The sequence below is a fragment of the Fukomys damarensis genome, unplaced genomic scaffold (assembly GCF_012274545.1).
Source record: "Fukomys damarensis isolate Sample0158 unplaced genomic scaffold, DMR_v1.0_HiC HiC_scaffold_19, whole genome shotgun sequence".
NCBI lineage: Eukaryota > Metazoa > Chordata > Mammalia > Rodentia > Bathyergidae > Fukomys > Fukomys damarensis.
The window spans coordinates 24,136,996-24,150,533 of NW_022900931.1; the positions used below are offsets into that span (position 1 = coordinate 24,136,996).

Consider the following 13,538-nt stretch of genomic DNA (forward strand, 5'->3'; position numbering starts at 1 on the left):
TCTGCCATGGTGAATTCGATCTCCAGGTGCTCCCTGTGATCACTGCACCAAGCTGGTATCCACAGCCTGAGCTGCTTCAGCTGCTTTAGTAGGGAGGGCCAAGAAGCTACTGGAGTCACTCATCCCCACCTTGGATGGAGAGGCAGCAGTGCAAGTCTACCCACTGGTGAGTAGGGTATGAAACGTAGTACAGGATTTGCCTCTGAGCTCAATGCCAGACCCATCATGGTGAGAACAAGCACTAAGAAGAGACCCAAGGCCACAATACTCAAGCCAGGTACTACAAAGAAAGCCTGTAGGGAGGCCTGACATTGGGCAGAGATCCTCTTACCAGTGTGACAGACTCCAGTTTGGCCTGCATTATCTCCAGCCTTAGAATGGACCCAGCCACCACACAACCCCAGGACTGTGCAGGTCTCTGCAACTCTGAGACTCAGGCAACCCAGCTTCACCTCAGTCATGGATGCCAGCACTACTGAAACCCTGAAAGGGCAGTGTGTAGCAATACTCTATTCACTGGGTATGGTATGTTGCCTTGGAACTCATGGTGAAGCTCAAATCTACTCAAATCTAGCAGCACACACATCTAAAAGCCCCTGAACCCAGGCCAAGATGTAGCCTCTGGATCAAACCTGGGGTAGGCAGAATCACACAATCGCTGCTTGTCAGACTTCTGTTCCAGCCCACGAGACCTGGGGCTGATTGTAGTGGTCTTGGATCGCGAGTCTGCCTAAGCAGTAGGCAGCTGACAAAGGCTGCACCTTGGTCCTCAATGCTGTACTGATCTTGCGGGGTGGGGGTGCATTCAGGATGTGATGCAGTATTGTATCGTTTGAAGAAGCCACTGGTGATTAGTCTGAGAGGCCGTCGTTAGTCACTCCAACATAACATGTCTTAGAGTTCAAGATTCCACAGCTCAGGGCAACAGGCAGTGACTGCAGATAGCAATCTGGGCCCACTCCCCCACCAGCAAAAGGCTTGCAGAAAGACTAAAAGGGTCAGGTAATACATCGATTTATACTGAACACTCCAACTAAAGGTTGAGGACAAACCTTGGCTTGGATTGCCCTCTAGTGCTGAAATGGTAGCAATACAAACACTCACGGACAGCAAAGTTGTACAAGTGGCTACAGAGAGAAGAGGCAGCCTGCTTGAATTTTAGAATAAGAGGCAAAAATAAAACCAGATGATGGGCACTGGAATAAACACCTAACCTTTCAATATGCAGACATGTCATACACTGTGTTATTTAGCTATCATCAAAAGATCCAAGAAAAATCAACTTTAAAAGTAAAGGCTGATTTCAAAGGTTTCAGTTCATGGTCAGCTGGCTTCATTGTTTCTGAGGCTGTGATGAAACAACATCATGTAGAAGAATGTTGTGGAGGAAAGCAGCTTACTCCACAGAAGCTGGGAAGCAGAGACAGCATAAGAAAGAAAGAAAAGTCTCAAAGGAGCCTGTGCCCCAGGACCTGCTCCCTTCTAATTCCCACGTCTTACATTTTCATTGCCTCCCAACAGCCACCCAGTTATGAGCAGAAGTGGCAATAGAAATCACATGCTGATATTTGTTTTGGGATAGTGAAGATACAGTTAAGACTGCACTGTCCCAGTGGCATACCTTTCTCAAGGGTATTACCTTTTCAATCTCTTTTTGTTGCTGTTTTGAGACAGGGTCTATGTCGTTGAGACTGACCTGGAACTATGTAGCCCAGGCTGGTTTCGAACTCACAGCGATCCTCCTGTCTCAGCCTCCCGAGTGCTGGGACTACAGGTGCACACCACCACACCCAGCCTCGATCTCTTTTTTAATACAGTGAAAAAGGAGGACATAACTTGGTAAAAGACTTCCATTTACTTGCTGGCAATGAGTGAGGCAGGTGAGAGTTCCACTCCTTCCCCTCTTCCCTTCCTGTTTACATTTCTTAGGTAGCCAGCTCTAAATTGTTGTTTGTAAGATGAAAAATAAAGATTACTCTTATTTTGTTTCTCTCTTGGCTGCTGTTGAAAACGATCAATGATATATTTACAAAGGTGGTCATTGCAATATATAATAGGAAACTCAAAACCAGCTTAATTGTCAATCAAAGAAGTTTGAATAAGAAAATTATGGCATCTTTGGGGCTTGATGGCGCATGCCTCTAATCCCAGAACTCAGGAGGCTGAGGCAGGAGGACAATTTTGAGTTTGAGGCCAGCCTGGGCTACAAAGTAAGTTCAAAGCCAGTGTGACCTACAGAGCAAGACCCTGTCTCGAAAAAAACAATAAAAAATAAAATTATGGCATAGTCACACAGTGGAATATTGCACAGTTGCAAAAATAACAAATGAACAAAAAGAAAAAGAAAAATTAGCAATTAAGAAAGAAGATATTTAGAAAGAAAAAACAAAAGAATGAAACAAAGAACAAAAAGCACTAGAAAGATCTGTAAACCAGTATCTCTGTAAGTTCACAGGGAAGCACCCTGAGAATATAGCGACACACAGATCTGCGTGTGTTTTTTGTCACCATTTTTAGGAAAAATGAATGATGTATATTTATATATTCACAAATGTTTCCAAGAGGTTCTCCAAACAATCGATGATAGTGGTCTTAGTAGGGGCTGGGAGGAGTTAGGATGAAATATGTCTTTCAGGTGTAGCTTCCTATCATTTTGTTAAGTTAGAATATTTTTAGTCTGAGCAAGAATTAATCTTAAGTATTTAAAAATGTAAACTATACAGAGCAGCATAGGATTGAATCCATTCAGCCAGGGTGCTGAAGCTGAACGCTGTACTCTCTGGCAGAAATGAGATGATAGCAGTCAGTGGATATGTGAGGTGAAAGTCACTGGATCTAAGCAAGGAGGCAACGGACCAAGGGAAGGACCTCACTCTGTTTCCACAAACCAACATCAAATAGACAGGTGATCATTGTATAAAAAGGGGGGGATTTGGTCCACTGTTCCTCAAACTTGAAATTTGGATAACACCTTCAATATAAATGGTCTTCCCGAATGTTCTCAGATAAATAAAATCATGTCTTCTGTTATACGAGGCGCAAAGTAAGACATTTCTCCTCCATATTTTTATAAAGGTATACAAGAACAGGCAAGCAGGTATTCTTAAAAGAGGAATGTTTTTCAAGTGATTAATAAATGTCTCCCTTTTATACAACTCTAACATGAAGACTTTCTTTCAGAACTGGGAATGTCCCTCTGCCAAAGAAAACTGGCATTTCCATGTACATAATACAGCACAAGAAAGCACAAGCTGCTGTATTTTATTACTTCAAAATGCACATTCTGTCATAACTAACATGTTGAGATCTTAAATTCTTGAGTTTTGCTGTTATGTTTAATAATACATATTTTCAAGTATCCAGCATATTCTCGATAAGATTAGATGAAAAAACTTTAATTGTTAAGAAAAATTTGTCTGCTTTTGTATTGTTATTACAGACAGGATGGAAAACCTGAAGGTGTGCTATAATCTCAACCTGTCGTACTTTTCTCGTTGCTGAGACAAAATACCTGATGCTCAAAGTAAAAGGAGGGAAGGTTTACTGAAGCTCACATCTTACTGAGGTTTCAGTTCACAGTTGGCTGGATCCAAGGCAGGGTGGCATGGTGGAGGGCATCGCAATGGAGGCAAGCAGAAGGCAACAAGCAGTGAGCAAGAGCCTACAAGTAACAGCAGCAGCCCTCCCGCTGTCTCATATTTTATCCAGGCTACCCCACCTTCACCCTTGATCCCAGGATCACCTACCCTAGATCCAAACACCTCTGAAAAGCCCCACCGATGAGTACATGAGGCTTGGGGATAGGCAGGAGGAATCTAGATATAAACTATAACATAAACCGTGTTGATTAAAAAACTGTATTATGAATAATTGTATCTTGTACATGATTAAAATTACTAAGAAGTAGGAATTCTAATTCATATATGGAAACTAGAAATTTTAAAAATAAGAAAACCACTTGTGTAGATAGAAAAGAAAATCCTTCTGATCTGTAATAAGGCTATGAGGTATGGCAGATCTGTATTTTCTAAAAACAAAACAAAAAAATTGGAGTATTTTTGGTCCTACATTAGAATCACTGACTGTCCCCTAGTAAGAAAGACCAAAAATAAATATAAGGGAAAACTTAAATAGACATCAGAAAATTATGGGTTTGGGAAGAGTATTCTTGAAAGATAAATGATTTGTGTAGAAGAATGAGCTTATTTGAATGCACTTCCTATAATGTTTTTTAAATGATTATTTATTATACATTATATAATACATTTGTAACTTATAACACATTTATAATACATTGTATAATACATAAAAATATTGATACAAAAGTAGGGCCTGGTTAGATCTTTGTTAAAATTACTAAATTTTGCTATGACACAGGTCTTAAAATGCAATGGCAAAACCTTGGCTGTGAGTTTGTCATCTGTAGCCCTTACTATGTTGATGTGTAACTTTTCTGCATCACATTTCTTCAGGACTCTTATCAGGAAATGACGACAAATTTTATCAAATGTTTTTTTCTTATGTATGAAGATGACAATGAAATTTTTGTTCTTCTTTGTGTTGATGTGATGTTACATTCAGTTATCTGTGTATGTAGAAACATCCTTGCATCCATGGAATGAAACCTAGCTGACCATAGTAAATGATCTTTTGGATGTGATGTTGAATTACTTTTGCTGGTATACTGTTGGAAATTCCAGCATGTACATTCCACAAGGACACTGATCTATAGATTTCTTTCTTTGTTGCATCCCTACCTACTTGTATTTACCAGGGTAATGATGATCTCAGCAAATGCCTAGAAGAATTCCCACACTTGCAATTTTTTGAATGATTTCAGAAGATCTGGTTTAAGCTTCTTTAAAAGTGTGGCAAAATTTATCAGTGAAGTCATCTGATACTGGGATTATTAATGGATTGATTTTTTCATTAATTGAAACTTTTTATTACAGACCCATTGTCTTTACTCATGATTGATCTCTTCCGGTTTTCTTATATTCTTGTGGTTCTATTTGTAAGTCAGGTGTGTCCAGAAATTTATTCATTTCTTAAAGTTTTTCACATTGTGAGCATATCATTTTGCATACTAATCCTTCATGATAATTTGTACTGCATTTCTGGGGTAGTGGTTGTCATATCTCCTCTTTCAGCTCTGTCTGTCTCTGTCTCTGTTTCCCTATCTCTTCTCTTCCTTGGTCTCATTAAAGGTTTGTAAAATTTTCTGACATCAAAATTGAACTCTATTCCACTAATCTTTTCATTGCTACTTCATCTTTATTGCATTTATTTCTGCTGTTAATCGTCAATTCCTTCCTTCTACTAATTTAGAGTTTCATTTATTCCTGATGCTCTAGGCCTTTTTTATTTTAAATATTTCTAATTTTCCTATGGGCAGTGAGTGGTCTACATTTCTCTTTTAGTACTGCTTTCTCTGCACCCTATAAATATGGGAATTATGTGTTTTCACTGAGAAACCTTTCATTTCCCCTTTTGATTTCTTTGGCAACTCACTGTTCATTCAAAAGTATGTTGTTCTGCATTTATGTTTTGTGTCATTTCTAAAGTTTCCATTGTAGCTGACTTCTAGTTCTATTCCACTGTGAAAGGAGAAGGTACAGAATAAGACTTCTATTTTTGGTATTTCCTAGTGCTGTGGCAAAGAACAGCACAGTGTTACAGCCAAGAGCTTTAGCTCAAGTCTACAGCTCCAGTGCTTTAGCCCAAGTGCTCCAGCTGCAGCAATGTGAAGACTCAAGAATCTGAAAGCTACTCAGAGATGGAGAAAAACCTTTATAGCCAGCGGGCTCAGAGAACTTTGCCCACTCCAAATTCTGAGCACCAAACAAAAATGGAAGCAGCATTCTACAGACATCTGTGGGGTTGGGTGAGTGCCACCTGCTGAGCCAGCATGCTCACAAGTAGGACGGCGGAGTTACAGAACATTCCTGAAACAAGTACCAGGGCGGGCATGCGCACAGAGGAGAGGCGGAGTTAACAGAACATTCTTCAAAGGTCTGGTAGGAACATCGTGCAGCTCGGTTACAGACTATTTTGATACATTGGCCAGGAACACTGTGCAGCATGCACGGCTACCTTTGTGAGACAGAACATCTTTACAAAGAAGACATAGAGGAGGGTAAAGGCAAAGGCTTGCTCTACTGTGTGTTACTCTTTTGATACTACGATTCATGGGACCTGCCATAGTCTCTGCTGGAACAGCTTCCATGCACAGAGGCCAAGAAGGAGTTTTTATGTCGCTATCGGAGAGGAAGTTCTGTAAAAGTCTGATGAGACTGTTGAATGTGCAGTAGAGTGGTACTCTGATGATTCTGTGTTGACTTTTTCTTTGGGTGATCCAACCACTGAGGGAAGATGGGAAACTTTCCACAGAGGATGAGCTGTTTCATAGCTTATCAGTTCTGGTACAACGAAAAGTGAGTGTACTAAAATCAACGGTTCTGACACTAGGTCTGCACAAATTCATAACCACAATGTTTATAGTCAATTGATTTCTGTAACATTACAGGGTGGCTTTTTCTCCTCTTATAGTTTTAGACTTCAAGTCCTCTTTGTTAGAGAGAAATATAGAGATTGCTCTCTTTTGATTTCTACTTGTTTGGAATCTTATTTTTCATTCATTCATGTTCAGTCATGAGTGTTTTTATTGGTGAGGGGAACTTCTTGTAGACAAAGTATAAATGAAGTATTTATGCACTACTATATCGCGGCCAAATATTGTCTGTCCTAATTGTGTAGCCATAATTCTATTACAGCAGGAGGACAACTATCCAAAGATTACAAGAATAAAAAAGACAGAGACCTAACAATCCTGTACTACATCTGAGGTGAGATCATGCCGCTTGTTCTGTGAAATCCATTCAGGTGTAGAAAAGGGACGGTGGGGCACAGTGAAGGACAAATTGAGCAATGCTGAGATAGAGGGAAGGAGAGGAATGGGCTCTGGGGAAAAGGGTCCCACCAGTACATCTGGCTCTGAAGAAACCAGGTTCCAACATAATGCAAATGTTGGGGACAACACTTTAGAATGGACAACTTTCTATCACTTCTTCTATCTATTCCTTTTCCTGAAAATTTCACTATAAATTAAAAGACACTCCAAAAATGTATTTTTAATTTCCTTTTAACACAGAGTCCAAGAAAAAACTAGAACAATGGCTAAAAGTGAAAGAACCACTTCATCTTTCCACCTGAGAGATGGCTTATGATAAATTACTAGGAAAACAAAAATGTGAAGGAACGTTGGCCCCTTAATGTGGTTAACAATGGTTGTGAAATTCAAAATTCACCAGAATAAGAGAGAGAAACACTGCAGTCAGAAATGGCATGCTGATTATTTTATTAGAACATCGATGATGCAGATAGGACTGCATTGTTCCAATGGGGAGATTTTCTGAAGGACGTCACCTTCTCATTCATTCTCTGAAAGACAAAGAAACAAGCAAGAATGTTACAGGGAAGACCTGGCAGACAGGGCAAGATGCAGCCAATCCCTTGCTGGCATCACTGAAGTGAGGGAAGTGAGACCCAGACTTCTCTCCCTCTGCTCTTCTCCTTCCCCTTTCCTTCCCAATTTCGGCTTGTCACTTCTTGTTAAAAAGCTAGAACACAATGTGCTGTAAATTTTTCCTTGTAAAATGAAGAAATAAAGATGGTTCCTAAGCTGTGTGTCTTTCAGTTGCGACAGAAAGTGATCAAAGGTAAATGGACAAAGGGGATCGCTGCAACATGGAATTCCAGCAATGGAATTTCAACTGATCAAAGTGAAAACGGATGGGCTTGGGTTGATGCAAATTATGCTGGAAATCCAAAATGGAATAGTACACAATTTTTGTAATATGTCAAGAAGAAAGCAAGAGAGGTTGATGGCAAAGGAGGAGAAAGGAAGAGAAGAGGAAGACAGGAAGAAAGGAAAAAGGGAAGGATGAAAAGAGGGAGAGATGAAAGAAAGGAGGAAGAGAAATGTAGAGATAGAAAGGAAAGGGAAGAGGGGAGGATGGAAAGCGGGCAGGAGAAAGGACAAAAAGGCAAAGGCAATAGAAAGATCTCTACAAGTGTGAGCTGCCTTGGATGATTTCTAAGAAGTAGCTTATGCCCGACGGGCCACACAAGTCCTTCGTGGCGTCCTTTCTAGGCCAGAATGGAGGACTTGGTGATACGGGGACAACTGTTTCCAGGAGGATGGGTGCAGGAAGTGATGATGTGTGGGCTGGGTGATAAGACCCGCTTTCCCCATCTGGCTCCATGCCCTTCTCTGCCATGAGGTTTTTGCTCCCAAGATGTCTTGGGCATGCCTTCCATTGATGGTAAGGATGTCCAGCTCAAGGTGACCTAGAAGTCACAGGCATGAATGTGACTCAGCAGAAGCACTGGCACTGACAGCTGTGGTGTGAGCTGGACCTCAGCTAAGCGTGGTCAGGTGGAAATGGCCCTTGGGAAGTCACGGGCTCTGAGAAGGAGGGAGAGGACCAAGGGGAGAACATGGCACCACTTCCTCTAGACAACGCCACTAATGGTTTGTCAAAAGGCAATTCTGGGCCAGTGTTCCTAAAAAGCAGTACTCCCATGGGAGTACTGAATCCTGCTGAGCTGACCCAGAAGGTCTGAATAGCAACGCTGGAAGTTGGGCTTCACTGACCCCATGACCTGAACTTCCTGCCAGATGGATGGCTGTCACACTGCACTTGAATAAGTACAGGAGTTAGGGACTGTGCGGAAGACAGAGCTTAAATCCCTCCTGGAAATGCCTTGCTGATCTTTGAGCTCAATCCCTGGGCTCCTCTCTGGGGTTCTTCCCTGTGGGAAAGAGGGGATGCTCCCTGGGACTTCCAAAAGCCTTGAGGACAGTAGAGCTGCTTACCTTGTCTCGGAGGTGGACCCTGTTAGTTTGGAGGAGGAGGAGGCGGGCCACTGGGCTTCGGAGGGCCTCCTGGTGGGGGTGGACCCGGCGGTTTTCCAGGCGGAGGAGGGGGAGGAGGTGGAGGACCTCCTGGTGGGGGTGGACCTTGCTTCTTTGCGGAACGAGGTGGGCGATTCGGAGGGCCTCCTGGTGGGGGTGGACCCGGCGGTTTTCCAGGCGGAGGAGGGGGAGGAGGTGGAGGACCTCCTGGTGGGGGTGGACCTTGCTTCTTTGCGGAACGAGGTGGGCGATTCGGAGGGCCTCCTGGTGGGGGTGGACCCGGCGGTTTTCCAGGCGGAGGAGGGGGAGGAGGTGGAGGACCTCCTGGTGGGGGTGGACCTTGCTTCTTTGCGGAACGAGGTGGGCGATTCGGAGGGCCTCCTGGTGGGGGTGGACCCGGCGGTTTTCCAGGCGGAGGAGGGGGAGGAGGTGGAGGACCTCCTGGTGGGGGTGGACCTTGCTTCTTTGCGGAACGAGGTGGGCGATTCGGAGGGCCTCCTGGTGGGGGTGGACCCGGCGGTTTTCCAGGCGGAGGAGGGGGAGGAGGTGGAGGACCTCCTGGTGGGGGTGGACCTTGCTTCTTTGCGGAACGAGGTGGGCGATTCGGAGGGCCTCCTGGTGGGGGTGGACCCGGCGGTTTTCCAGGCGGAGGAGGGGGAGGAGGTGGAGGACCTCCTGGTGGGGGTGGACCTTCGGAACGAGGGGGGCGATTCTGGGGTCCTCCTGGCGGGGGAGGACCCTGTGGGTTTCCAGGTGGAGCAGGACCTCCAGGTGGGGGTGGACCTTGCTTATTTAAGGAACGAGCCTGGCGATTCTGTTTCTCGCCTCCTTCTTCTGGTTCCTGAGGTTTTTCTGGACGAGGCGGTTTAGGAGGCTTTGGTTGGCCTCCTTCCTGGGGTGGTCTTGGATGCGCTCCAGGAGGAGGAGGCCGAGGATGTGGCTTGGGTGGTTTCTCAGGTTTTTCATCAGCCTCATCTTCCCCATCGCCTTCATCTTCATCGTCACCATCGCGTTGAATCTCAGGGACCAGAGCAAAGCCCTGGCCTTGGTCCTCAAAGTCTGTGTGGTCATAGCAACGAACAGATGAGCTCAGTGGTAAAAGACTGGCCTTCTCTTTACCTCTCTGACCTGGGCACAGCTCTCCTTGTCTCACACCAGCCTCTCGGCAACCTTACCCTCGCCCACTACCTTTCCCCACACAGCTGCTCCAGACCCACACACTGAACAGAGGCCACGTGTGCCAAACCTCAGTCACAGGCCCCTGAGAGAAGAATTTCTCCCCACTGGCAGGAAAGACAGCTTGGACACATTGACTTCACAATGGATGTCGCTAAGATGGAGGAGAAGCAACAGGGAAGGATTTTCAATGCCTGTATGTTGCCAGTTGTACTATGCAAGACAGTGGTGTAATAACTTTCCGCCCGTGAGAAAAGTCGGGAGACCTAAGTGCTGTGTGGAAATGGGAGCTGGGTGCTGAGCAGTAGCCCTAGACCCACGGGACCAAAGCCTCCGAGATAGTGGAGGCAGAACCTGATGGTTCAGGTAGGTTCTCTGAAAAGTTGTGGCCACTTCTTTATCACCGATGAGGACAGAGCTGAGTGGAGAATCACAGAAGCAACTGGCATAGCCACGTATTTCTGGGCATTTCTCAGGTGGCCATAGCAGTCTAAGAAGGAACAGAGGCAAGAAGGAAACCAGGGGGTGACTCTGAGCTGCACAGAGGAGCCAAAGAGCAAAGTCGCGGTACATCATGTGCCCGTGGTCACTTCTGTGTGAGGCCAGCGCGAGCCCCGGTGAGCCAATCCTCCCTGTTAGTGAACGGCGAACCAGGCCACGGACCTCAGAATGCCAGGTGGGGAGGGTTTGTCTGTGTGTCTGAGGGGAGTGTGACGGTCAGTACTGCCCCATAATGAACATCAGCCTCCTAAGACACCGCAGGACGGCAAAATACCAGAGAAAAAGAAGGAAGAGAAAGTTGGTTGAGGGTGAAAGGGCTTTACCTGATGCTATGGAGGAAGAGTCTTCATAGATGACCCCTAGGACATAAAACACAGATGAAAGGACAATTTCACTGCCAGTCTTTCAGGGCTCACAGGTGGCCCTCAAGGAAAAGGCATTCCTAATCCCTACTTGAACTTCCCCGAGTGCAGTCTCTAGAGTCCTCATCCACTCTCCGTGATCATCTCCTTGCAAAGGAAAGCAGGTCTGAGGGGAGGCAGGGCAGTTACTGCATGGACTCTCTACCTCTTCTCCCCACAACTGTATCAGTTCTCCTGTTGTCCTCCCTAGAATCCCTCAAACCTCCCTGCTGTTTAGTGTTTATTATTCTAGTCATTTCCATATCACGTTTCTTGGTGGTTTGCCCTCTTCCTTCATTAAATCGTTGGCTGACATCAATGTCCTCCCTCCAGAGGGGAAACCAGCCTGAAGCAGTTGTGGACAGAGTTGCACGACTCCTCCCTGCACTTTGAGTATTCCGTGTGGTGGAGAGAAATCTTGGAAAATGGTCCCCGATGTTTTGCTGTCAGTACAGTAGTACTCAAATCTGTTATCCACATCAGTGTCTTGGAAATGACTCTTAGGTGTGTTTCTCTCTATCGAGTGTCCTAAAATCCCTTGGCAGAAAGTCTCCCAGCACCCACCCGGATTCAGGTCATGTCCTCACAGCTGGGCTCCCACGATGGATCCTCCCAGCTTCCCACCATCCTTCCCAGCACAGAGAGCTGAGTCCACAAATGCAAAGCTAACCTGTTCATTTCTCTGCTCAAAACAGATAGCGCTGCCCCTAGTACCTTCAACAAAAGTGCAAGGTCCTGAAGTGGAAGGGAGATAGAACTGATGTGAACCCTGCCATAAGAACTCCCCCGACATCTTTGTCTGTCCTTCTGTTGACTGCCCCTTGTGACCCACCCTGTGTGACTCTGCAGTGTGGTCTCCTGAGTCCCAAGCACACTCCCCTCACAGCCTCAGCCCCACTCTTTTACCTTCATATGAGCTCCAAGCTGAGCTCACGGCCAGCAGGGCCGCTGTCAGCAGGACCACCAGCATTGTGCGGGAGGCCCTGGATCTGCTCCCGAGTCTGTGCTGGGGATCCAGGGCAGCTCCCTTTATAAGGAGGAGCAGAACAATGGCACCTTCAGCTAACGCTCTGTGACCTCATCACTAAAATACCAGCATGACTCGCATCCCTTGTTGCTGTTTGGGACCACAGCCAGCCGGATGGATGGGAAGGAGGTTGTCATTGCTTTCTACAAGTTGGATTGTGTTCCTTGGACAACAGGATTGAAGGAACTTTGGCCAACCTGAAACATCGCTGTGAGAAATGCGGCTTCATGATTGTATGAGGGGCCATGTGTTTGCCGATTCTGTGCCTTTGTCCTGTCCTCTGTATGTTCTTTTGTATTCTGGATTTGGTGCAAGCACGGACATGTGTGTCAGCAGTGATCCTGTCCCCCACGGTCCATAGCTCTGGATGTTACTATACCAGACATTTCATCAGCTCTGACCTTGGCTCCCTGTGTGTGTGTCGAACTGAAGCCTTGGTGATTTACACTGCACGTGTGCTCTACTCAGCACAGGGTTAGGAGACCGCACATGGACGTGCGGTAACTAAATGTTGAACTCCACCTGCTCACAGTCAGAAGGATTGTTCAGGATCCTCTGCATCTCGACCTCTCTGGGGAAGCTTTGGTGTCATGGAAACAAATTCCTAACACACACACTCTTCTTTTCATGTGCTGGGCAGTTCCTAAAGCAAAACAACCACAAGTCCCCCTGCTTCCTGACAGGTAGGCCGCCAAGTAGCCCCTCGGTGTTTTGTGTGTCTGAAACTATTCTATGTTCTTTCCTGTTTGCCAAATATTTGGCAGCTGTGTGTTTATGGAAATTCCTTTGGAAACCTTGTGTGTCAACATCCCTGAAGATCTATTGGCCAGGATGTTGCACCCGAAGCAGGCAGCATGCTATCCCTGGGAAAGACTCCATGCCTGGCACCCACATTCTGTTTTTCAGTCGCGTGCTACACTTTTTCTTTAGATTGGGCTTCAGTACACAGGATGTTCTAGGCAATATTTGACACGCGGTCCTCCCCACTCTCCTGGATCTTCTCTGTGAAATTCTGTTCTCATTCAATCTTCTCACGTTGGCTCTCCATCTTATACTTGGCTTTTCCCTCCTGAGTTTAAGGAGTCCATTATTAATTTTCCCAATTAGAGTTCATTCTATGTTTTCCTAGCTATGTTCCCATTTCAGGTCAAAAATCGGTCGCAAATCATAGGTTTCCAACCGATCTTCCCTGGGTGGCTCAGTGGATTGCTGTCTATATTCACCTGCTGTTCCTTCACTTGTCTCCACTGCTTCCTTGCTTACTCTTTTACGGGAAGATCTAATGAGTGAGTTAAGCAGCTGCCACTGAAAGTTTTCAAACTGTGTAGATGTGCAGTGATTTCTCAGTGCAGTGCAGGAACTGGGATATTTGGAGCACAGGTTGGTGGAGGGAGGTAGGCAGGGCCATGTGCCTTGACATCCTAATGATGGGGCCCAGTGTTTCTCTGGGCCCTCAGTTACAAACATAAAACTGTCTGTACTTGTCTATTCTTCAGGTTGACTGGGATGCTTCAGG

The 13,538-nt window shown here is 45.5% G+C and overlaps 1 protein-coding gene across 3 annotated transcripts; it reads right to left on the minus strand.

Annotated features, from left to right (window-relative positions):
* Nucleotides 1-7,268: 7,268 nt before the first annotated feature.
* LOC104870060 (basic proline-rich protein-like) lies at nt 7,269-11,987 on the minus strand. Of its 3 annotated transcripts, XM_010635442.3 has the most exons (6): nt 11,902-11,987; nt 10,918-10,953; nt 9,701-9,976; nt 9,062-9,592; nt 8,879-8,944; nt 7,269-7,440 (listed from the first exon to the last, which is right to left on the minus strand). In XM_010635442.3, the coding sequence occupies exons 1-5, from the start codon at nt 11,963-11,965 to the stop codon at nt 8,901-8,903; spliced, it is 951 nt and encodes a 316-aa protein (XP_010633744.1). In that variant the 5' UTR covers nt 11,966-11,987; the 3' UTR covers nt 7,269-7,440; nt 8,879-8,900. The 3 variants fall into 3 exon arrangements, with proteins under 3 accessions (XP_010633744.1, XP_010633743.1, XP_010633742.1); XM_010635441.3 differs by having other exon boundaries at nt 7,276-7,440; nt 8,879-9,532; XM_010635440.3 differs by having other exon boundaries at nt 7,276-7,440; nt 8,879-9,592.
* Between the last annotated feature and the right edge of the window lie 1,551 nt (nt 11,988-13,538).

Coding starts and splice junctions, on each gene's coding strand:
- LOC104870060 (XM_010635440.3), bottom strand. CDS start 11,965: ATGCTGGTGGTCCTGCTGACAGCGGCCCTGCTGGCCGTGAGCTCAGCT. Junction 10,954..11,901: donor AGCTTGGAGCTCATATGAAG/GTAAAAGAGTGG, acceptor TTTATGTCCTAG/GGGTCATCTATGAAGACTCT. Junction 9,977..10,917: donor CTCTTCCTCCATAGCATCAG/GTAAAGCCCTTT, acceptor ATGACCACACAG/ACTTTGAGGACCAAGGCCAG.